Source organism: Oryzias latipes, assembly GCF_053564925.1.
Source record: "Oryzias latipes strain Hd-rR chromosome 1 unlocalized genomic scaffold, Olatipes_Hd-rR_3.1 chr1_Y".
Classification (NCBI taxonomy): Eukaryota; Metazoa; Chordata; class Actinopteri; order Beloniformes; family Adrianichthyidae; genus Oryzias; species Oryzias latipes.
This window is the reverse complement of record NW_027616335.1, coordinates 3,236,236-3,262,143: the sequence shown is the minus strand read 5'-3', so window position 1 is coordinate 3,262,143 and position 25,908 is coordinate 3,236,236. Positions and strand designations below refer to the sequence as shown.

The window sequence follows — 25,908 nt, the reverse complement described above, 5'->3', positions numbered from 1 at the left end:
TATGACCTTGTGCAATCACATACTCAACCAATAAATCTCTCATAAATGTATAAAAAGATCATGAAATTGTGAAAAACATGCACACAGATTTTAAATTAGCCATCATATTATTAAATACATTTCATTTTGCTTTAAAAACATTTTCATTATTTTAAAACAACATTTTAAAATATTAACTTTTTAAACTTTTTTATCATCATTTTACAAGTCAACTTAAGTAAAATGTTGACTTTTTCTCATAATTTTATGATTTTTTCCATCACAATTTTTGGACTTTATCATATTTTGACAACTTCCTTTTTATTAATTTTGAACTTTATTCCCTTACATTTATTCGTTTATTTTTCCTTTATGGTGGCCCTTATACTCCATTGTCTGACTCCCTTCTTACTCCACTTTATGTGCTTTCATGAGTGAATGGAACTGTGAGAGACAGGGTTTCAAATAACTTCCTGTCTTTTTTTTTATTACCTCACATGCACTTTCTAGACACTTTAAATGAGATCATTTTTTGCTTTAGTAAAGCAGATTGATGTTTTAAAGCAATTCTGTTCAGAATAGCCAGAATTAAAATAATAACTTGCACCCTTTCACACTCTGACGAACAGTATTTTGCTGTGAGCTCACCTCCGCATACAGTCCAGAGCTCGAACGAAGAAGTCTTTGCTGAGCTGGTGTTCGTCCCGCAGCAGGGCGCACTGCTCTAGTGTGACAGACATGGATGTTCGGTCTTTGGCACTTTTACAGCTGGTAAACCTGATACCATTTAACCTTCGGCAGATCTGATGGGATGAAGAGACACAGTTACATCCATCTGTACTGGAAAAATGTGACATTGTTGTTAGCAGTGGTGACTTATGGAGAAAAGACCCACTCATTTATTTTAAATGGTCATTTCATTGATTAAAGAAATCATTGCTCTGTATTAAAAAGTTAGTGCACTTGAACTGTTGAAATTAAAAATATTTTCTGTTCTGTGGAAGTTTTTTTTAAATTCACAATTCACTATTGTCAATTTCATTTGCAATTTGATTATGCAATTTAAAAAAGCAATTTTTAAATTGATAATTAAATATTCAATTCAGGCTTGGAATATGAAAATACCTTTTGCAATTTAGAATTCACTATTAGGATTTACAATTCAACATGATTATTCTATTAATAAAATAATAAATTAAAACAAAATCAATTGCATTTTACATCGTGTTTTTTTCAAATGAAAATGCATTTTGCAATTTACAATTCAATATTAAAAAAATGACATTTCAATACATGATTTGTTTTAAATTAATTTTTAAGTATCTTAAAATATATTGCATTTTAAATGTCATTTTCAAATGTAATTTTTGGAAAATTGGACTTCTTATGTAGCTCAGCTGTAAAAGCAACAATAACTGTTCAGGCTGGAGGTTACAGGGCAAAGGTGGGGGCACATCCAGGACTGTGTGTGTGGCCAGTTTAACAACAATTTTAAGTTACCATTTGACCTATGAATCATATTGGTGGATTGCGGGAGGAAGGCTGAGTGCCTGAAAAAAATCTATGCATGCTCAAGGAAGAGGTTCAAACTCCACACACACTCCGGTAGGATTCGAGGTAGCACTGCTGAGTAAATACTTATAACATGCTAAAGCATGTTTTTGATTGTTAGAACATGGTTCCCTGACGAAGCTAAATACTATCAGAAGACAAGGATCTGCATCACGCCTGAATTAACTTCACATTACAGAGACAATCAGTCAAGAGCTCATCAGTTTCATATTTGGTCTCCATGACAAATTTGGAAGGGAAACAGATGACAGTTCATGTCCGTAGCACAAGAGTTTGATTAAAGAAATATTTTACATTGATAAAGACAGAAAGTTATAATAACTCACAGCTCCAGCAATCCAGAGAATTTCCACATTCTTTCTCTTCTTTGTAACTACATTCTGGCCCAGGGTTTCAAGTAACTCCTTTATGTCAGTCTGTGCCTGAAAACATGGCAAACCTGTTTGCATAAAAGTTAAACTTTTGTTAGTGACTCTTTTGCACCTGTGAGAAAAAAAAGACATAGCAAGAAAACTGAAATTCCTTAAATGTTTTCATTTAGGATGTACTTTTATACACATGACAAATATTGCTGTAGTTCATGACCAGGTTTTAATTGCACCTTTAGAAGTAAGTCGTGTGTATTTCATGACATTAGAACATATTTGTACTCTGAGAAACTAGTAAACTCTAAAGCTAGGTTCACACCATCATCAGCAACGCATGTTCAAGGGTCCACTTTCCTTGGAATGTCTGTGTGTTACGGGTTGCCACGTTCAAAACTCTTTTCATCACATATAGCAGGAGGCGTTTTTACAACTTTTTTATGACCCGTTGACATTGAACATGGGTCAATCAGGGACTCAGAAACTCACATTACTCAGAGCATAGTTGGTTTATCTGGTGAACCCAGACACAATGACAAGCCTGTCAACATCTGCGTTTGGTTTTCAAATAAAGATAAACAATAGTAGCAATAAACCAAACTGTTTCTGTTTCGTGCCCAAATTTCACCTTAATTGTTACTCGCTGTTTTCAGCTAAACATTTTGAAAGACTGCTAAAAAACAAGAGCATGGTTTCACACAAAAACAACAGTGCTGAACTCAAAGAAAGGAACTGCATTTTTTTTCTCACACTTAAGTGCCACATTTGTCAACAGCGTGTCTTAATAGGGGTGTGACGATAACCGCATCACCGTGGTGAGTGATGACGTCATTACTGCATCAGTGCACCATTTTTTTTTTAAGTTTTTTTTTAAAGTTCTGGATATGGTGCGTTATTGGAACTTTAATAAACACATTAAACACATTCATCTTTGCTGATAATTGACTTTTTCTGCTAGTCCTGTGTTCAGACTTGAAGGGCTTCTGGGGGAAACCTTTTATTACTGTTCTCCTTAACTCCCTGCGCACGGCTCTCACTTCTTGCGCTGCACGCGCTCCCTTTTCTTACACACATGCGCACGGTTTCAGCAGCACATACACATCCTCATTCTACAACAGAAGTTTACGTCTGGCGAGGAAATACAACAAATCTAAACTTCTCTAAACTTCTAATTATTAATTTCCACTGTATTCATTTCCATTACAAACTGCATGTGTTGTTGAGTGCGCTGGAGGATTTTGTTGTGTGTGTGTGTGTGTGTGGGGGGGTGTTATTACTGTTCTCCTTCACTCTTTAACACCAAACATGAACGCGCACTGTTCGATTTCGATGAATATCACTACATATTTTGTTTGGGAAATATTTTGTGCAGCGCAAAGTTATGTGTCTGTATAAAACAAGGCGGAGCCTCCTGCCCCGTGTTCTTCATGGGTGTCAGGCTTCATGGCTACCGGAAAGGTGACAGTGTCTGTAGTCTCGTTTATTACTGGGCAATATATAATATTCTGAGAAGATGTCTGTACCAAAGAGCACAGGTGAAACTCGTGTGCAGCTGGAGGCTGTGGTCAACCACAGCGCCCCTGCTGGTTCATCACAGCGGTGATCAAAAATCCCACACGATCAGAGCTATATCTCTAAACTGACACTTAAAGCAAACAAAAAGATTTATTACATCTAAACTGGTCACTCTACGTTTTACTAACTGTTAAAGATGGTGTTAGATCTTAAGTGATGTTTATATATTTGCATATTCTTTTTGTTTCTTGCCTGCAGGTTCCTCTCTAAATTTTTTACATATGACTGCACCGGTTGATGGTTATTAGACAGCATTTTTTTTAAAAGACTGGGAATCTCTGCAGCAAGAAGACACAGTTTTGGTAGGACACTTTCGACTGGTCTCACTACTAGTTTGAGCTCAGCACTACCAACTGTTGTCTTTTGGTTTGAAGTGGAGAAACAGTATTCTGCAATTTGTACATTTATATTTGGAAACCATGTTAAAAATCAACCATGCATTTATGTTTGAAAAGTAATTCCTAAATCCAATCCATTCTAACTGCACTTTTGCATTTATCTCTTTATATCATAGAATTCCTTTGATCACCCTCAAAATGATCTAAAATCCAGGTTGATTAATTGTTATGTTTCTTTTCATAGATTATTTTTATCAAAACCTAATAGCACCAGAAGATCTCAGTGTTACTTGTTTAAAAAAAAAAAAATCCTTAAGTGGGAATTGTAAAACATATTTTTTCAGTTGCAATCATATGTATGTAGATCATATTTTCTGTTTTCATCAATTTGCTCTCTAACAGACTTTTAATCAACTGATTGAACAATGAATCGGTGACCAGTTTGGGTTATGAGAAAAAAAACACACCTTCTGCCTTTAGGGCAAGATGTAAGATCTTCCATTTTGATTAAACTTCCAGCTGCCAAAGACGTTGGTGACCTGAAGCTAACTCTGTTTTGACACAGAGACACAGACCCGGAGGCAAAATTCCTCTGTACATGACACTCTGCACTCAACTTTTTGATGACTTTCCCATGTAAGACAACACAGTGTCATTTCTTTTAGCTTTTTGTTTTTGGAGCATATCGTCCTGGTACACTTGTTTATTTTTGTGGCAAACTAATTCTTATGCGTGCTAGGGTAAGTGAACTAATCAAAAGAAATGTAATATATTTTTAAATAACCCATGTTTTATTGAACCTTAAACTAATGGCTACTTTTCTATTTGAAGTTTACTAGAGACAGTATTTACTATAACGTAATCATACCGTAGTTTGATTGCATTATAAAATTATTAGTTTGATTGGGTAATGCTATCAAAACTGTTGTTCTTCTGTTTTCTTCCGTACGTTTTTTGTCGGCGCGTATCTTCTGCATACTTCATCTGATTTCTGCCATTCAAGTATCAAAATGTTCTACTAGTTAAGGACATTATTGTAATTTCTTCTGCAACTTATGGTTTTTCTGAAACTTCCAAAGTCCTGAAAATCTTAACTTCAGCATACTTTATGCTATTTCAAAATTTCAAACATGTATTTGCTCTGGTCTTTGTCTTTTTCCTGTTGTCTTTGAACAATTTTGCAAATATTTATAGTTTTTTAAATGTTTGAAGTTGTTTAAATTTTTAAGTATAATGGCAGTCAATGGAGACTGTGCTTCCACTACACTGTTTTTGAAATGTATCTCCTCCAGCAATTTTTCAGGTAGAGACACAATTCAAACTTTAAAATGTAGTGGGGCTTTGGGATAATCAGGCATTACTTGTATTTTGGAAATGTCAAATAGTTTTTGAACAACAGCTGTTTGAAATTTTTTAATCCAATTTCATTTGATTTTAACATTAGTGTGTGTTGCAGAATGTTCGCAAATCTAGAGTGGGTGACATACGGTAAGCACGAGTGTAGAAAGAGGATTTTTTTTAAGACAAAAAATTTTCTAACAATCTGCTGTGACTCAATCACCGTTTGTCACAGACTCATTATTCTTTTCAGGAAAAAGTAGGGAAATGCCTCTAGGTTTTATAAATGTAACCCTCAAACTTGCGGGACAAAGGTTTTTTCTTCAATAGCCCCTAAACTGACACAAAGATACCTAAACCACTGTCAGCAATTACGCAATTAAACATATTTCTGGTGGAAATACAACTTTTCTAGTTTCAAAATACAGCTATTTAAGTAGAAGTAAAAACATGTTTTAATGTTGTCCATCTTAATGGAGACCAAGCATATCATTTTTAAAAAGTTACATAAAGATAGAAGAAGATAAATTGTATTTGATCTTAACAAATCAAAGTAAAGAAAAGTAGACTTACATTCTAGTGGCACCTTTTCACTTAATAATTTATAATAGGCGTCTAATATCTCAAAGTTCTTCTGGTTTATTCTTTCTTGTAGAGAGATATCGCCAAACCTGCACAAACAAACAAGTGGAGTTAGTGCAATAGAATTCAGATGCTAACTTCACTTGTTACTTGAGTAGTGTAAAACCTAGAAAGAAAATGAAAGATCACAAAATTAATGTTTTAGTGTTTATTTGACTCCTATTTAAGATACTTTGATAAGTCACAGTGACAGTTTTATTATTTATCTATTTTTTCAATTTTTGTTTGAAGGTGTGACTTTTGATTTTTATCAAAGTGTACCTCAGCTCACCTCTCCAAAGCAATTGAAAAACGCTCTTTTCATACTGACTTGTTTTTGTTTTTATGGTTTATAGCACTTGGTTCACTGTTTTGGAAATTATATGATTTTTAATACACAAAACATGAATTATTTCAACATGCATTTTTTTGCTCACAGCCAGATTTTTTACTTGAAATGTTTAACCACTATTGTGTTTTTTTTGGGTGTAATATATGTATTTTTAATCCCCTTCTGGATTTTTTTTTTCTATAAATTTCCATATGAATTTAATCCTGATATTTAAGAAGATTCTTGTCTACTAAAAAGGGGGGAAAAATGCAGCAGATCCAGTGTAGCCCATACATGTTAAAAAAAGGAATGTAAAACATGTTTAGAGTTGAATGATTTAAGAAGAAATAGTGTCTGTTGTACCTCTCGGCTATAGTTTGTTGTTCGTTGATGCCCACATTAAACAGGACCGGGAACACTCGCAGAGGTCTGCCGTTCTTGATCTCCTCTGGCAGAGTTTGGAAAATCGGCTGTGGTAATGGCACTTCGACAGTGAAATGGTCTCTGAAACCAGGAAGAAAAAAAGTAAAACAAAGTCTCTCAATATGATTTGCAGCTCAGCAGAACATGATGCCTTCAGGAAGTTGTACAATTTGACACAGAAGACAGGTGTGGGAAAAGGTTTGAAAAAAGAAATAGAATGGAATTCATGGATGACCGAGAGGCAAACTAAAAAAAAAAAAGTTTGGCAGGCTGACAGAACAACTGACAAAGTAAGTTGATATGAACCGTCTCACGCTAGAAAGCAGTGTACATGCCTTGCTGCAAGGGAACTTTTTAAAACGACATATACCCAGGATCAAAGACCTGAGCGCGCCGTTTGCTGTGTGCACATTTCTAGAGTATGGTTATTCATTTGTAGAGTAAAGCTCACTCAATTAAATTCCAAAGAGACTTCCCTGGTTCTGGCAGCAAGTGATTATTTACTTTCACATGGCATGAGTTTTCGATGACGCAAAATCTTTTCCTATGAAAACAGATCACAGGTAACTTCAGTCCAATAGAATTTTAGAAAATAGCATGTAAACCTGCACAGTACTGATGTTTAAGATTCTGTACTATTCTGTATTTATTATATTGTCAAGTTCAACACTTGTGAAATATATTTTCCCCCCTTGTTGACATTGAGGAAAGCTGAAGTCAATAGTCCCACGCTACCATGTATAGAAACAGGTAAAAGTAGATTTTATAAATAAAAAAGAAATATGACAACATCTCAGACACTCTCAACCAGTGTCTGATACTTGACTGTTAAACATGATTATGACTTTTTAGCCAAAATCTAAAACCCTCTGTCATTTTCTAGGACATAGTTTTTTGCAGAGCAGCAGTACTTTGCTTTTGAATAGTGGGCAGGACTGTTCCCCATCATCCATCTGTTTGCATGCTCCTCTGCTAGCTTACTGTCCCTCAACCCTACAAAAATGGCGAGCAATAAAGGAGTGATCCAGCCGTACAGTTTTGAGCCAGATGCCATCTCAGACGGGGAAAACAAAGGCACACATGGATCTATTTGTCTTCAAGTGGATGCATCAGAATGGAGCAGAGCCGGGAGCTTGTGGCATATCGATTGTAGCTACTAGGTAACAGCTACAAGCTTTTTCCAGTGACATGTTTTCATGTGCTCCCGATTCACAACAATTTAAATAAAGACATTGTCAGAAAAATATTTTTTCTTTATATATGCCCACCATCATGAGAAAAAGGCCACGAGAACATGTTAAAACAATCAAAACACAATGTTTAATTCAATTCAATTAAATTCAATTTCATTTATATAGCCCGATATTTACAACAATAGTCATCTCAATGGGCTTCATGCTGGTAATTGTGTAATACACATGAATCATAGAGAACATAAAGTCAAAAAATTCAATAGCTGATTGCTAAACTAAACTAAACAAACTAAGATAAACTGGGCTTTCCTGCCCATAGCCCCCATGGGCACTCTGTTCCACAGAGTGGGTCTTTAAACAAAATTATTTGGAACTTTATTTAGTCTGATTAAGATCTGTCGTAGGCTTCCACGGCGTGGGTTAGTGTGAAGGAAATTGTTTTATTATTATCATTGCTTAAATGTATTTTTTTTAAATGTATGTTTAAATGTTAACTCAGACTGACCTTTTCTGAAAACAGTTGTGTGTTTGTTCATCTGCTTCTCATCCCAGCTAGGATGAGGGGGTTTTACAACACACTGTCCTGAGCTGATAAGGGATCCTGTTTGAACTTAGAATCCACCAAATGGGTCATTATACGACAACCCCAATGAACTTTTCTCTTTGTCTTGAAATTGTCACCTCCTACTTGTGTTCTTCATAAAAGCAGCATGAGGAGAGGCAGAACCTTTGAGAAGAGAAGCGTGGTGGATGTTTTCTGTCACACTGGCTTCTTCTCCCTCGTGCATGAGAAACTTGATTCTTGTTGTGGTCTGTTGTTTCTAATTGTGTTTTTCTTTAATGTCTATTTGCATTTATCTGACAGTTAATTTCTAATAATGCACACCCCGTCGGCCATTAGCCCTTACAAAATCTCCACATTATGTCATATTATAATAAAGAGGAAACTGTGAGACTTTACCAGATAAAAACAGAGAATGCTAACGAGGATCGACAACTAAACAGGACAGATGAAAGTTCATTGAAAGATTGATGCTCCTTTTGTTTTCACTTGAAGTACATGTAAAATAAACGTATCTTAGGTCTAAAAAAATGTTCTGGTTAACTTCAGTATGAAAACAGCTTTAAATAGTTTTTTTTGTTCATATCAGTATGCATTAACTGTCTTTTCAGATTTGTTCATCAATAAACAGATGATAAAGGGAAAAAATGCCTCACCGTCCGCCACACAGGAAAGGCTGAAGGTCACTCGGGTCTTCTGTTTTGGCCTCTGTGATCTTGAACATAACTTTGTGGAGATCTGAAATTCCAACCTCCATGTCTTCAAGCATCCCAATCTCCTCACCTTGAGGGGAAATATAGAACGAGATCATCAAAGATGTTCTCATCAGAGGAAGTACATTCAAAATGAGTGCATTCCTGTCTGTTATCTAAAAGCAAGAACTTCTGGATCAGCTGGATCAACAGCAGCTTCATTCATTCCGGACAAGGACATTTGCTTTATAGACTTTTTATTCTGTTTATATTTCCCCATTAAAAAATATGGCTTATATTTATTGTTACATCCTGGGAAATACTGTTTTTCAACAGAACAACCGCTAGTCACTTACTGATCTAATCTCCTCAAACTAATGTAATTGTTAGAAAGTTCTTTTTTATGCAGATCCTGGAATTAAACCATCTATAAGTACTCACTGTATGTGCTGAGCAGACTCTCAAACTGTGCAACTAGGCCAACAAGGTGAAGTTGCTTCAGAAAGCCTTTGTCCTGCATCCCCGCATACAACCTCATGACAAAACCACAGGCCAAGGCTGCCAGCTGTTTACCCGAAGCAAATAAATCACAAATAAGCGAGAAATAGTCATTGTACAGACTTGTAAAAACATGCAGACTTTTAGTATTTTTGTCCGTAAAACAAGGACAAAAGTGGAAACAAATACTTTCATTTGATGAGCAAGAACAGGAATTTGAAATATTTCACAGAGGACTTTCTGTGTAAAGTTTTTGGCTACGTTCACACTGCAGGGCTTAATGCTCAATTCGGATTTTTTGAAAAAATCCGAATTGTTTTCTAGACCGTTCACATTTCCAAGTAAATCCGAACTTTTGTGATCTCCAGTGTGACCGTGACACGACCCAAACGAGACCCGCATGCGCAGAAGCCAGAAGAATACTCAACGGTGAACGACGTCACTTGTTTGCGGAGCAGATGTCAACAACAGTGTTGTCAAAAGCGGAGCTCTTTTTGTAATATTAAATTTATTTTCACGAAGGAGCAGCACAATTACAATCTTCTCATTTTAAGAAGGCAATGGAGTCGGGATCGTCTGTACCCACTGTTGTGGAATGGAAATGTGTATGTGTTGGGCCCGCGCGCCCCGTGTGTGAATGCAAGCGCGTGCCGCGATAGAGAATAGGGGGGGGGGAGGCAGTGTGGGCGCGCATTCATGTTGTGTGTTACGGAGGACGGTAATAAAAGAAGGTTCCCCCCAGAATAAATGCTATGGACTCTTTATTAACCCGTTCTGGAGAATCTAAGGATCAGAAAACAGGGAGGAGGAGGAGGATCGCCTCGGGTCCCCCGCGCTTCTGAGCACGGTGGAAAGGGGAGAAAGAAAAAAAAGTTATCGCGGGAAAGGTTCAACACCACGCTCTGCCATTTATCTGGAAAATTTTTCAAAAACCGCCCAGTTGCAATAAGAGCCCTGGAGTTTGGCCTGAAAAGAGCGATCAGCCCAAATATTAATCCAATCGGGGATCTCGCTTCCCTTCCACTGACTGATCTCAGCAGCATCGTCCACCATGGTTGATGTTTACGTTCTCGTTCCCGCCTACTTCAACGCAAAATGATGACGTTTGTTGCGTGTCGATGACGTACAGTTCGGAATCAAGTCGCCTAGCCGGTCAGACGGCGGTCGCAATAGAAAAGAACGGCTACAATTCGGATTCAGGACGGCAAACCCACGGGGCCTGGGTCGCAATTGAAAAGATCGGATCTGTGTCATTCAGACTGTCATGAAAAGATCGGAATTGGGCCACTTAGGGGCAAAAAATTCGGAATTGGGTCGTTTCAGCCTGCAGTGTGAACGTAGCCTTTGTTTGTTGTTTCAGTACCGCCACCTACCGCCTGACTGAAGACTATATCTCTTCTCTGCTGGAGGGCGAAGCCTTGCGGTAAGCTGCACACTGCCTCCTGCAGGAGCACGAAGGTCATAGCTTTCCTTGCCTTCTCCACCACCTCTTTTACACACTCCTTCAACCTGGTCACCACTGGATACAACTGCTCCTTCCAGTCACCTGATCAGACACACGGAGGCGGACACTTGTTGGCAAAGGCCAGGTGTCACAACAAATTAGGAATTCCAAAAATAAAGAGCTAAAAAAAAGTGGCTCAGATTAAGACGGCCCCGCCTGCATCTGTGATGTGATGTTCACTGTTAAAAAGAAAATCACACTCTGACGCAGATTTGAGAAAACAGAAAAATACTTTTTTGTTAAATTAGCATATGAGGAGGAGGTAGGGGCTCTTCTTGCACATACTTGCTTTATTTAGCTGAAAAAACAAACTTTTATTAATTTTCACAAACAACATGAACACAGAACCTTTGTCTGAATTAAAAAAAAGTGTTCATTAGAAATATATCAGATAATTTTAAAGGTTTTAATTGCTCAAGAACACAACAGTTCTGGGTTTAAACTCAATAACGTACACTCATTACTATAGTTAATAATAATAATACATTTTATTCAAAAGCGCCTTTCAAAACACCCAAGGTCACCGTACAAAGTTATTGCTAACTACTGCAGATACCTAACTGTGGTCAAAAAATAATCTTGCTAAACTTGTGTGCATCCCTTGAACACAGTCACATCACAACAGGAAGAGTTACTTAGGTTGAGCTTAATCATTCCTGTTTCTGTCACCAATGACAACCAACAGTTGCCATGGGTGGCATCTAATAGATGTCAACCATGTCACTTAATAGATGGGTGACATCTATTAGATCTAATAGATGGGTGACATCTATTAGGTCTAATAGATGTTGCTCATCTATTAGACCTAACTTCCAACAGTAAAGAGTAAAGATAATTCCGTTTCTGATAACAGAAATGAATGAAAAGTCTCTTCAATGACCAATAGGGGGCAGCGTAGGATAGAGTTCTTTTTCATGTGAACCTGAACTTTTGTTTTGAAAATCTGAAAAGATCTTGGTACAAATAAAAAAAGATATTTGGACAGCAGAATTGACAGAGAAAACATCGGGCAGTCACTTTGTCTGGTCAAAGGAATCATGTCTTACAACATGATGGAAATACTTATTTTGTACAAACAGAGGAGGAAAAGGAGGAAACACAAAATCCCTCTATTTTTTTTTCCGTTTGTTTTGAGTGTCACAATTTTAACAAGTAGGTGATTTCTAGCTCTGAGGCTATTGGGCATCCTAATAAAACCGCTCTGGGGGCTGAACCTTTTTTGCACTTGCGGATGGCCATGTTCTCAAATGGTGGCTCACTTCATCCGAAAAATGCCAGAGACTTAAAGATACCAAAAGATAAAAATGCACCTTAAAACATTCACAAGTGCAAAAAAACTGCCTGAGTTCCTCCTTGTCGCCTGGTCAGACTAATGGGGCTTCTCTGTGTGCCAGTTGGCAGCTCCAGCAATGCGGCCACTTGTCTGCGTTACAAGCTTCAGGCAGGATTTTCATTAGACATGAGGGAAGGCTGGGCAGCTTCTGGTGCCCAGTAAACGGTTCTGCATTTCAAACCCAGCTTTCATCCATTTTTCTGGCAACAATTTCAGTGTCACATTTGCTAATGTTTGAACATCAGGGGGTCTGAAAGCTGGAACAAAGTAATGTGTCACTATTTCCAAAGCAGGCAGATGAGTCTTTGAAAAACACAAGCCACTCTGAGTCATTTTATTTTGGCTGAAAATAATTTCTCAGACTGAACTGATGGCAGCATTTTTCTTTTTTTTTAAAGCAAAAGAGTATTGTTGGAAAACTGACAGGTTATTTTATCCTGATACGAATCGACTTTCATTTGACCAAAAATAAAGAAAAAAAGTTAAAACTTTAGATGAGGAATTTTTTTTTAACCAAAATAATTCATGTAAAAGACTTATAATTTAAAATTGGAAGAAATTGTTGGTAAATGGCCTTTAGGCCATGTCCAATCCTCATTTTAAAGATTTACTCTGATAAAAATTGTGTTTTTAACATGTTTTTCTGGCATTTTTACTGATGATGGAGGACATATATAAAAAAAAATTAGCTTAAAACTTTATTCAAATCATTGTGAGTCAGGAACAGATGGAAAAATGCTGTTTGAAAAAGAGACTATTTGTGACATGGTAAATATCCTGGTCAGGTCACAGGCTTCAAGCTTTTAGCTGCACTTTCAGGAGGGGAAAGGGGGTCGGGATTGCTCCCTACCAACAGTTCAGCCCACAACTCAGAGGGGAATTTCTAATGAACTACTGCCGCTCTGCTTTTTTATTTGCAGCAGTTTTTTTTGTAATATGTAGTGGCGTTTCTTTCTAGCATTTATTTCATTTGCAACATCATTCCTATTTTTTGCAGCAGCAGCAATTCTTTTATTTGCAGCAGTGTTTATTTCATTTGCCTGCAGTTTTTCTTTTATCTGCAGCAATTCTTTTTATTTGCTGTTTCTGTTTTTGCTTTGCACAGTTACATTTTTTAGCTGCGATGGTGGGTGTCAGCCACTGCAGTATACTAATACCTATGTTTAGAATAATCCTGATAAGCCATCTTTAGCTGGACACTCCTATTTAGATGCAATAGAAACAACATATTTCCTCGGTTAAGTACATTTAACACATTTTATCACAAATCATACAAGAAATGCCTTAAAAACTTTTACATAAAATCTATCAAGTTACTGTGTAATTTACCAGGTGTGTGTGAGGTGATGACGTCAGCCAGCTGCTGTTCAGGGGCTGACTCCTGTTTGCTGTCGTCTTCCTCCTGGAGTTTGTCCACCATTGCAATCACACAGTTGAGACATTTGGCCACATTAGCCCAAACTCTGTCCTGAGAAGGGCAAAGAGACAACCAGTAATGAAATCAGTTTAAAGCTGATTAGATTTTGGTTTTTAACTCTCTGGAGAAGATGAAAAAAACAAAACAACCAGAGCAAAACGCATGTTACCAGTAAAATAAAACAGCATTTATGGTAAAAAAAAAAAAAAAAATTACCAAAGGTTTTCACAAGGCTGTGAAGAAATCATGATGCACCACAATGCTGCCCTTACAATTAATCATGGACAGCGGGATGAAAACTAATCACTGGTAGAAGTTTTAATGTACTTTTGTTAATCACGTATTGCTTATTTGTATGTTTGGGCTCTAGTACGGTAATATGAATTACGAAAATGTAGAGTTTTTAAATACATCAGTGATTTATGTTCAATGGAATGTTCAATGGAATGTTGAAAATTTCTAATAATGTTAAAAAAAAGGCTTTGGTGACTGATCTTCCACTCTGTCAGCTTTTATTAGATTAACAGATTAAATATGATTGCAGTTTTTAAAAAGAGCTTTTTCTATGAACTAACCATGATGGTTTGATTTTAAAGTAAAAAAAAGCTGAAATAAGTTATCAAATTTGTCGTTTTTTTCTGCTTTGTAGTCTGATTATTAATCACTTGCTTCAGTTGTGTTTTTAAAAAGAGTTTGGCAATTATTGTTTTTTGAAATGCTAAATAATTTCAGCTAAAGAGACTTTTTTTTATTTTTAGTTGTAAATGGACTGTAACTGTAATCTTAAGATTAAAAAAAAATATTTTTTTTTCTTGTATTTATATCAAAGAAAATATACCCTGATGCTTAACAAAAGGAGAAAAGTGCCCAAATTTACCCATTCCTCTTCATCGTACTCTTTATGGTGTGGTATGCTGTCATGGTTTTTCACTTTGACAAGCTCAGCTTCATCCCCGGTCGGGCTTGGACATCCTTCCACATTGTTGCACATCACTGTGGGTTCGGGTGTGGCTGGACTCTGGCCCGACAGTCCCTGGACTGGGATCTGATTCTGCTCACTGTCTGTGCTGATGTGGCCTTGATGATGGCCTTGCACCGCAGTTTGCTTCTGGGACTTGGAAACGTATCCTGGCCGGGCCGCGTGCAGCGCCAGCAGAGCACTCTTGACCAATTCATCCTTAAGTGTGTGAACAAATTGTTCCGTCTGTAACAAAACAAGGAGGGTCGTAACTGAAAAAGAGAGGAACAGTGAGCGCCACGGCTGGATAACAAAATGAATACAAATTGAAGTGCAGGAGAAGAAAAAGAGAAACAGTAAGTGTGGTGAGATGGAGATGGGCTGTCACACAAGTGAGGCAGAGCGACCCCAGGAAAATACAAGGGACTATTTGCAGAGGAAGCAAAAAGAAACAAGGAAAATGAACTCTCTCCTTCACCGTAAAGAAGCCGCTCTCCATTACTGCAGCCCCGCCGGTGAGGAGAATAACAGCAAGGAACAACAAACAATTCAATTACTCCTCCTCCAGCCCGTCTCTCTGAGGGGCCCACCCCCTTTGATCTCAAATGTACCAGCTTCTGTAAGTTGATGACGATCCTGGGACCAACAAGCAGGATTCTCGCCGCTGCGACTGTGTAACAAAAGGACTCCCAAAAGTAATTGAGTTACCACTGCAATGAGCAATCGTATCACCACAGAAAACTCAGCCAACCAAAACAAACGAACAAAAAAAAAAAAAAAAATCACTTCATAAAAACACACTGCAAGGTCTGGAGGCACACAAAACTGCTTTTCCTTCTTCTTCATCTCTAAATTACAACAAAATCATGGAGTTCGTTGATTTGTCATGAAAGAAGACTATTATTAAAGTGAAGCAAAGCTTTATTATACTTTTGTTTTTGTCTTAATAAAGTATTGTTTGCCCAATTACCACTATTCTGGGAAGAAAAATCATCAGTTCTTTTATTTAAAGATAACTCTTTATTGTTTTTCTCTTTTATCTAAACCAAAAATAAAGTATCATTCTGACATCAAATAAAAAAAAATTGAACACACCATAATAGCTGCTTATACTCATACTTACAAAGCATTAATAACATGTTTTTTTATGGACGGGGTGATTAAGTTTATATTTATTCATTTCAAAAGCAGAAGTAAAACAAAGACAAAAAAAACATAAAAAATATTATATCTCTAAATCAGTAGGCTGTTTTTCTTATTTGTAGTTTAGCAAAAGACATTTTGCTTTAAATTTGTTCAGAGTTAAGTCTTTATGGGGGAAAATAAAACTTCTCATAACCTAAAAAAGGGTTTTTGAGCTCTATTCAAGCTCATATTCAGTTCAAATCAATTGAATTTATTCCTAAAACAATGCGTAAAAAGTGATGCCTTAGCCCAAACACTGAAACTAAACTCTTCCCAGTTGTTATTAGAGATCCACTCCAGTGCAAATCGTGTTTTTGGTGTTTTTAACATGTTCTTGTGGCATTTTTCTGATGATGGAGGATATGTATAAAGAAAACTAAGATTAAAATTGCATTTCAGAGTATTTATTTATTAAAGTTCAGAAGCAGATGAAAAAATGCCATTGGAAAAAGCTTGTAGGTGTGGAATAGTTAAAGTTAAGTTAAAGTACCATTAGCTGTCACACACCTAGATGTGTGAAATTTGTTACCCATCCCCTGCGGGAGCGGTGAGCTGCAGACACAGCCGCGCTCGGGACCCATTTGGTGGATTAGCCCCCCAATCCAACCCGTTAATGCTGAGTGTCAGCAGGGAGGCATTGGGTCCCATTTTTAGAGTCTTTGGTATGACTCAGCCTGGATTAGACCTTCCAGTCACACGGCAGAGACTCTACCACAAGGCCACGGAGCTGAATAGGATAGGCCACTGAATAGGACCTATAAAAGCAGTCCACAAGCTCCCTGCTCTGCTCCATTCTGAGGCATCCACTTGTAGACGACTAGATCCATGTACATCTTAGTTTTTGTCTTCCGAGTTGGCATCTGGCTTAAAACTGTGGAGCTGGATAGTTTCAATATTGATCTCCATTTTTGTTTTACTGATAGGTTGGAGGTGTTAGGGGCTGTAAGCTAGTGGGAGAGCTTGTAAATGAAAAGTTGATGGGAAAGGGGGGAGGGCTTTGTCTGTTCCAACAGTCCCACCTACAACTTCTAATGAACTCCTGCCGCTCTCCAGAAACTATGTCCCAGAAAACAACACAGGTTTTTAGATTCTGTCTAAAACAGTATAATGGTAATAAAAGTTGAACGCTACTAAAGATCAGAAGATGATCGGAGTGGGACTTTAAAGTTTTTTGCAAAAACATGTTTTATTAACTTTGTAAAATCTGAAAAAGTATGAGCTGTCTGTCCTAATTTTGATTTTGTATCGAGCACCCAGACCTCAAATTCCTGTGGTTTTGTATTTTTGGATTAATGTTGTAGAAACTCCCTTATCTATGTGAGATGCCTCCAGTGAAGCATCAAGTCACAGTTTTACATTTCCTTAATAAGAAAAAGTCTTAAACTTGGGTGACAATGGTACGCTAAGGGGTAACAATTTAGTTCCTGACTGCAGGATCCAAAAGAAAACTTGTTCAAAAAGATTAACAGAGCTACAAACAAAGTAACCTCCTCAAACACAAAACTAGAAAGTTGTGTAATTCTTTAACATCCATATCAAAAAGATTTTAAAATGCGCTTACTCTGTAGAGAGGAAATGTGTAAAAAAAAGATCAAAAAGGCAGTTTTCACAATGAAGTATCATGTGATCTTCACTGAGCAGCGGTTTAAGTCTGAAAAAGTCTATGTTTGCTCAAACTGCAAAGAAAAAAAGTTTCATTTTATATAAAAAAGTAATTCAGCTGTAGAAATGTATTAATCCAAAATGGGTTGCCTCTTCAGTGGGAGCAGATATCTGGTAGTTAAACCTTTTTTCACTCTTTGAAACGAGTAAAAACTGAACAGACTAAACACTTTTATAGCGATTGTACATACATAGAGTGATCCACAGAGTTCGGACAAGACGATCAAACTTTATTTCCTTTTTTTGGTTTCCAGTTAAAGGCGGCCCATCCAAAAACACCAGTACAGTGGTTTTATCATCAAAGACGAGTCAGAAAGAAGAGCTGATTTTCTCTTCAAGAGTCGTACCTTTTCTAGACTCTCTGAACAACTTGATTTAAAAAAGTTGCTATGAAACCTTAAATGTTTATTAGAAACTTCACCAAACTAAACGTGGAGGATGCTTTATGTTCAAGGAGATGCAAGTATGGATTTTTGCTTTTGTTTCTGAAGTCCACACAAAATTAACACCAAGAATGACATAATAAAATGCACAATTTAGTAAGTCAAACAGCAGAATCAGCATTTTAAATTCAAATACCACTATATTATTCTGTTGCTTACAGCAAGGCAGAATATAAAAATGTTAAATGTAAAGTCTAAGAAAGTGGGTTTGTTTGTGGGCATATTTATAATCGTCATCAAAATTTAAATGCAGCAAATACTGTGATAAAAATACAACAAACATAACACCACCATATGATGCAGGATACACCAGGAACACGCTAAACGACCCTCACCTGATCTGACTGCAGGCTAAGACTGATTCTTAGTGCGAAGAGAGACATTTCTTGTAAGGACATGGATGCAGTGTTGGTCCTGTAAAGACCTCACCTGGGCATCCCACCAGAAGACTGTGCACCACCATAACAGTAATTGACAGTGACACAGGACAAGAAAGGGAAAACCCAAATTTTAAATAAAGAATTAAAAAAATGTTGTTAGTGAACGCAGAGGAAAGAAGACTACATCGTTTAAATTTAAGGATTGTGCTGTTCAGCATCCATCTTGCTCGCATGCTCCCCAACTCGGCAATCTGCTTTATTTTTATTTACCACACCCGCTTGAAAAGCTGTTATCCATCACATGATGGCTGATCAATAAGACCAAAATATAGTAAGGATGATGTTTTGGGATCAAGCAACTGGAGCTGTGGGACGCATTTGAAATATCGACAAGTTGACAAGACAAATATTTATGCAAGACCAGACGTCTTCCCTCTTGCAGAGAACAAACCTGCAGATCACAACGGGCAACACAAATGTGTCCCTTTCCTGACCATGACGTTACACAGTCCCTGATTTGATTGTCTTGAGATTCAAAACAATTGAGGAGTATGACATCAGTTGCATAAACTGCAAGAATACAAATGAAGTCTTGAGTTCTTCTCTGCAGCTAGTGTTTGGTTTGGGTCTGTAATGCTCATTTTGTTTGATTATCGCACAAAAAGAAACTTTTTGAATTGCTTGTGCAGGGTAATGATAGTCTATATTCACATTCCTTTCTTCATTCTCTCTGCATTCTTCATTTTTTTTCATCACTGAACACATTTATGACCATTAGAAGGCACATTCTCCAACAGACAGTTCTCCATTTTGCACAGGAAATTCGATACACTCTGGAAGAGACAAATGAACGTCAGTTGTCCATTTTTCTTGTCAAATTCCAAACTGTCAACAACTTTAGAGCTGAGGCTTTATATGTTTTGCAGAAGCAAAAACTACCATAAGGTAGGATAATGTGGAAAGACTTTTACAGAGAAACTACTGTATGTTTGTGGTGAATTTAAACAGACCAGACATCCAATGTTTACCCAAATGTGCAATAAAGTCCATGCAAACACATGTGCACAAAGAGGATTCCGCTGTTGAAGCTCGGAGACTTTGGGGATGGCAGATGAAGATGTCACTGGAATACAAGCTTTTGACAAACACAAACATGTCCCCACTCTTGTATCTCCCTAAGCCTCACACACGAAAACAAAGTCGGAGGTATTAATCAGAGAGTGGCACTGTTCGTGCTGACCAGGCCAGCGGTTTGCTTGGCCATTGTGTGCGTGTCTAATCAAGGATGAGAGGAAGTGGTGACAGAGCGAATGTACCAATTAAGCAGGCTGATTGGGCTCTATTCCACTGTGGCAAAAACAATCTACCCCGCCACAGATTGCAATCTGACAGCACCAGATGTAATTCATTAATTAGACTGATAAAAATGCCTCAACTTCATAAACCTCCATTCTGCTATCAACATTTGTTAGTTTGCTGTTTTTATTGGTGGCTGTGGACTTCTGTTGTGGGGGTACATTAGCTGTTTGGCACAAGGAGTCTTTCATTTCAAAGGAAAGTCACACGAGCTTCTGTAGAAACTTAAAAAACAATTTAAAAAAAATGTTACTTTATATTACTCTTTTCATGATGTCAAAAAATAAATAGAATTCATGTTTATCTTAAAAAAACAATTAAATGAATGCAAAGTAATATCAAAAATCCCTTAAGGGTAAAATAAAATTTGCAGCTTCCAGGTTTTGATCAGTAGGAAACAAGCCCAGATGGCTCTTTTACTGTTAAAAGTTGCAGACCACTGTGTATCTTTTCATATACATTAAGATTATTTAATACAATAAATCTGGACTTGGAAAATGTACTAGTAAAGTAACACATAAAAACCAGAGTTGTAAGAGATTTTACTGTATGTGTTTTTTGATGATTGCCGAGTTTAAGGTTTAAGGCTTTAAAGAAAGCAGAGCATATGTATGTATCATGAAGATGCAACAGAATATGAAAGCTGCAAGTTCTGCCTCACCTTGTCAGAAAGGCTTTTGAGTGCATCTCTCAGTCCAGGGGAGGAGTGCTCTTGGGCAGCCTGGAGGAGCTGGTCAGCTAAGCTTGTGATGAGGGGCTGGAGGAGACTCGTGATGCTGAGCACCTCCTGAGCTTTGGCTGTGTGCTCTGGGGAGTAGTAAATACACTGGCAGGCAGTGCTGAAGCTGAAACACAAGACAAATTCAGATGATGAAGACTAAATTACAGCAGCAAAGCTATGAAATGCCAAAAAAGAAGACAAGGCATTTTGAAATAAAGTGAACATTTTCCAGATTATCCAACTATTTGCTATCAGGCCCACTAATTAAACTTTTGTAAGTTTTGTTTTAGATGAATTAAAAAAGGGTTACAACTTTGATCTTCTGGAGTAAGTATCTCAGTTTTGTAAGAAGCTTTATTGTTAAAAAGTCCAATGTGTTCGATACGGTTAAATAACAAGTAAATGAACCATTATTATAATTTGTACAAATATACATGAAAATCCTTTTATTACATGTTTTTTCCAACCTCTGACTTAAACTAAAACACAGGACTTCTAGGCCACATTTCAGCATTTCTGTTTCCATAAAGCTGTTAAAAGCACATTTACATGTGCACCACATCTATTTGTTTGTATTCAGAGATAAATATGTCTCTATTCCAGACATGTTTTTTTTTTTCTTGTTTCAACTTTCTAAAAATTGTATCTTCCTTACAAGATATGTCAGAAGAAGAGATGAAAGTGCTCAAAATGTAATCCAAAGTACAAGGATTTTGCTTGTACTTGGATTGCAGGTTCACCTAAAAGGAGTTTTTTCAAACATTCTGAAATAAAAAGAGTTTGTCAGAGCTATGTCACCTGTTAGAGAGCTTTAAGTGTCTATTCGTAACCAAAGTGGTTAAACCATGACTTTAACTTTCCCCTGGTCAAGGTAAAGAAAATGTCCAAAGCTACAAATTTATGAAGAAATCCCTTTTTAAAATGTTATCATTGAGTAAAAAGCTTATCTGCCTTCAGTTTTCTGTTTAAATCTCTCTGTAAAGGAGATATTTTGTAAAAAAAAAAGAAAAGAAAAAAAGAAAAAAACATAATTTGGTCTAATAAATATGAAAGATGGTTATTTAAAAAAAAACAAAAACTGTTTGACAGTCACCAGGATGATTTTTTCAGATAATTTTACAAAATGCTAGTCAACACTTACATTTATTTAATTTGAAAGTACATTTTGACTGATTATTTTAACTGGTGTGACTCATTTGGCCAAAAACAAAGTTCATTTTTGTCAAAAGTCAAAACCTGATGTTAAAAAAGCGCAAGATTTCTTGAACTACAATCATATTTACAAAAAGTAATCAAGCAGAAGCAGGGTGCTCTTATCTGCTAGGAGCAGAAAAATGTTGGTCTCTACTCATCTGGAAATGTAAATGAGGCTGCCGACTGCCTTCAGGTCAAATAATGAAGACATTTTAATTTAGTTGTTTTTTAATAGTGTGGTGCAAATCTTTTTAGTCATTTTTTTAAAGGTTTGTCACTTTAAAGATGTCAAAATGAACTCCTTCAGGGTGGTCGGCCTGAACTTTTATAATTGAACCTGCAGTCCAATGTCAACTCATTTTCTCTTGGTGAATAATTTATCTCTTTCTCATTTCTTGGCAGCTATCTAGCCATACACAAAAACCATCTTTTATCAGTTTCTATATTCAGGGCAAATCACCCCAATCAAAAATTTCCCCTTCAGTTGGAATTCCAGTCTCAGTGAGTCTCAGTATCCTTCCTGCCATAAGATGTAGTGCCAACAGATGCAGTTGTTTCTAAGGCTTCCAGCTAGTTTTGAGGAAGATCTGCAATTTAGGCCAGACCCCAAAGCCACATCCTATGGCATAATTGGCACAAGAAATGATGGCACACATAGAAAGCTAGCAATATTAATAAATGTGGCTGCACTCATGTTTTGCAGCATAGTAAAAAAAAAGTGTTTCTTTCAGTCACCCACTGTATGACAGCAACACATGATCTATAAGATTGCATGAAATTCTGCAGGGCTTCAGATGTTAGCCTTATATGCTATCCACTAACTATATCTTCTGTTGGCCAATAGTTAAGTTTTGGCCTTGTCATTATAGCTAATGAGCCCTCTGGAGGACTACCACCCACAAGCTTAATGTTAATCAAAGGGATCGCTAGGGGGGAAATGAAGCACGATGCAAACTGTGTGAAACTTATAGAGCATCACCATTTCTACAAGCCAACATTTTCATTAGCCTTAACTTTAAATGGTTTGTTTCCCAACAAAAAGTTAAAGCAAAAATTGAATTGAAGTTGAATACCAGTTGATTCTTTTTTTCAGCCGTACATCCTTTGACCATACCACAAAGACGCTTTGGTGAGTTTTATACAGAACCACCTTTGTTAACATTGTGCGTAAACAGATACAAAGAAAAAAACTGTTGAAGTAAAGCAGTTGCTCCAGCACAGAAAGTGCAACTCCAAACCCATTAGGGAGCATATGCCAGCTATAATGAATGTTGGGAATTGCCACCTGATGCTGGAGGATAGAATTGACCTCCTCTACCGGTGTTTGGCAAGCAGCATTAATTGTCTCATCAGCATTGATGTCAGTCAAAACAGGTCCACAGAGATGGCGTGCAAAGGTACGACTGCATAAACTAAGGATTTCCACAAGAGGGGCCAAAGGCACTGGGCTATCATTCAAAGCTTTAGATATCTTTCCAATCCAAAGTGTCTCTATCAAGTGCTGTGGGAAAAGGAAACGTTTAAACTTGTAGGGAGAAATGGGCTTTTCAAGCTCAGGGCCTCTTGAATACATATTTGAAGACCTGGTCCGATAAAAAATAGTGTTGTTCTTTTGGTGTTATTAACATGTTTTTTATGGTATTTTTCTAATAAGAGAGGACATACATGTAAACATACATAAATTTATATATATGAGCTGCCATCTGCCTCAGAACTGTACAGCTGAATAGCTCTGATATTGCTCAGCATTTCGGTGTACCTGTAAGGTCAGGATGTGAGGGGCTGTAAGCTAGGGGGTGAGAGTATAAACAGGTGACAGGAAGTGGGGGCGGCCCGAGCCCACAACTCAGAGGTGATTTCTAATGAACTACTGCTGCTCTGCAGAAACTTTGCTCTAGAAAAGAATACAAGTCATTTTTATTTTGACTAAAAACGGCATAATCATAATTAAAAGACCATTGGGAATGTGTTTAAAATAGATTAAAAGATGATTAAATTGGGACTATAAACCTTTCTTTCTGGGTTTTTGGAAATAATTTAAATAAAGATGCACAACAGTGAAAGACACAATGATATAAAATTAAAGTAGGAGTGCATGGAAATTAATTTAAGACTTGGGGCAAAATAATCGACACATTTACTTTGTGTTTAAAACACCACACTTTAAAACCATTCAGCACAAATAAAGAGCTAAAATTTGGTCTGGATGCACATAATTTGGCTATACTATCTCATTTGGATGTGTGGTTGGTTTTACAGAGACTGATTGATTACCGTAATTGAAAACAAGTGCAAACTGCAGTACAGTATTAAAATGAGAACTTTGACATGAGCTTTGGATTGTTGTTAAACCGGTGCAATGGAGAATATATAACACAAACGCCAGAAATTTGGCAATGCTGGAAGAAATGAAACAGTCTGCGGGCAGACAAGGTGTGCATTATTTTCCATGACATGATGAGCAAACCGGGGAGCTGTGGTAATTGCAGCAAACACTTAACAGCGGATTAGTTTGTTTTTGTGCTGATGATGGACAGTACTGTCCACGCAAGAAGGTTTAATAGACCGGAGACAAGAGAAAGAACAGTGCAGGAGGGATGGAGGAAAACAGGACACTGCAGAAACCTTCAAGTTAGTACTGTGACACTGGAGGAGGATGGGATACTGTAACATGCAACATGGATTTTGTGTATGTTTTTGCCTGTCTAAAATACACAATATAGTGAAACACATGCAATTACATTTTGTGCATATTGTCAAGTTTCCCCACACAAACTTATAGTAATACAGGCCCACATGAATGTATAATATTCTGTACATCTTCTATTATGTTTCAGCAAGCATGCCGTGGGCATTTGAGGGCCTCTGGGCATGTTCCCAGGATCCCCTCTGCATGATAGACCCAGGCAAGGTTGTGGTTTAATTTTTTAAATATTACTGTAGCCTTGAGCCAAAAAGATTTATCTTTAAATGATCAAATTGAAGTGATCCTGGTGAAACTTTGACCTGCAGCATCCCTGGACTGCAAGTTTATCCTCCAAACTCTACAAAGTAATAAACCCTAAATTGTATCATTGAGTGCTGGACCAACAGAAAAGCCTACTTTTTTGACTTTTGTTTTACAAATCAAGTACTAATACAAACTTTTTCTGCTTTAACCCCACATAAAATAACCAATTATATGTTAATTTTCCAATGTATCACCACAGTTTGCATTGGTTTCTGCAGTTGGAAATTCTGGTTGAGTTCTTGTTGTAAATTAGTCACACCCGTTTTAAGTTACCAATCACCTTGCTGCTACTGTTCTTCAGACTGCCTCAACTTGATTTTTGCTTTTCTTTGCCTAATCCTTGCCATGCATTAGTTCATCAGGACCTTTTTGTTGCCATTAATCTTGTCATATTTCCTTGCCTTGATTCTGTGTTTACAGAGTGAAGTTTAACATGACTTAAAATCACTAACAAAGAGGATGTATTTTCTTAGCATTTTGTTTGTATTGATGTTTCCGTCATTTGCTATTTTAATTTTCTGTCAAATACATCCTTTTTTTCTCATCTGCTGTATTTTTTAAGAAATTAGTCACTGGGAGACATTCTGTTGTTTATCAGATATCTCTTCTCCTTTTTGCTGATAACTTGCATCAGGGGGGTATTCCAGAAAGCATGTTTGAACTAGCCTGACTTTAACCCTGAACTCTGGCTGAAATCCCCCTGAACTTGCTGACTCTGGGTATCTCTGGGTTGTTAAATTGGTAAAACTCTGGGTTCCAAAAGACCGGATATGAGTTGGCGTAATTACGCTCCACTTAGTAACCCTGGGTTAAAGCAAATGCACAGCAAGTACATAAAGACATTCTCAATGGATCGCCGATTTCCGGAGTCACCGTGGAAATGCGTGGAGAAAAAAGGGAGCGCTATACTTCAGTGAGACGGAGTCTGAGATTAAAATGAGGAGATTTAAGCTGACTTAACTAAAAATAATTGATTTATCTTAACTAAAGCAAATAATTAAGTTAGATCAAAGTAAAAAGGTTTATCTTTCCAACATCCAAACGTGGTCTTATCACCCTCTCATGGTGGAAAAAGTATTATCTGAGCTTCTTCATCCACTAAATCATCTTCAAATGGACACGTCATGCTGCTTCACCTCTCTGAAAACAAACTAACCTTCAACCAAACCTACTCCAGACCAGGTTATGTTCACAGCTTGATTTGCCAGGGGAACTAAGCATACCCTGAAACATACCTCTGTTTTTGGAACCGAAAGCG

The 25,908-nt window shown here is 37.1% G+C and overlaps 1 protein-coding gene and 1 long non-coding RNA gene across 11 annotated transcripts in view; one reads left to right on the top strand and one right to left on the bottom strand.

The window, feature by feature from the left end:
* LOC105354450 (inositol polyphosphate 4-phosphatase type II) overlaps nucleotides 1-25,908 on the bottom strand; it is a 162,167-nt gene that overhangs the window by 11,698 nt on the left and 124,561 nt on the right. For all 10 annotated transcript variants that reach the window (XM_020703700.3, XM_023957536.2, XM_023957537.2 and 7 more), the window contains 10 exons: nucleotides 20,387-20,570; nucleotides 14,619-14,945; nucleotides 13,654-13,792; nucleotides 10,861-11,033; nucleotides 9,431-9,554; nucleotides 8,954-9,080; nucleotides 6,483-6,623; nucleotides 5,741-5,838; nucleotides 1,878-1,990; nucleotides 628-782 (listed from right to left, as the gene is read on the bottom strand). In XM_020703700.3, the coding sequence (XP_020559359.3) occupies nucleotides 628-782; nucleotides 1,878-1,990; nucleotides 5,741-5,838; nucleotides 6,483-6,623; nucleotides 8,954-9,080; nucleotides 9,431-9,554; nucleotides 10,861-11,033; nucleotides 13,654-13,792; nucleotides 14,619-14,945; nucleotides 20,387-20,570 (1,581 nt within the window). The remainder of the gene's footprint in view (nucleotides 1-627; nucleotides 783-1,877; nucleotides 1,991-5,740; nucleotides 5,839-6,482; nucleotides 6,624-8,953; nucleotides 9,081-9,430; nucleotides 9,555-10,860; nucleotides 11,034-13,653; nucleotides 13,793-14,618; nucleotides 14,946-20,386; nucleotides 20,571-25,908) is intronic.
* Nucleotides 4,457-25,908, top strand: part of LOC144990274 (uncharacterized) — a 48,711-nt gene continuing 27,259 nt past the window's right edge. The window contains exons 1-2 of the long non-coding RNA XR_013654279.1: nucleotides 4,457-4,569; nucleotides 10,848-10,910. This is a non-coding gene — a long non-coding RNA (uncharacterized LOC144990274). The remainder of the gene's footprint in view (nucleotides 4,570-10,847; nucleotides 10,911-25,908) is intronic.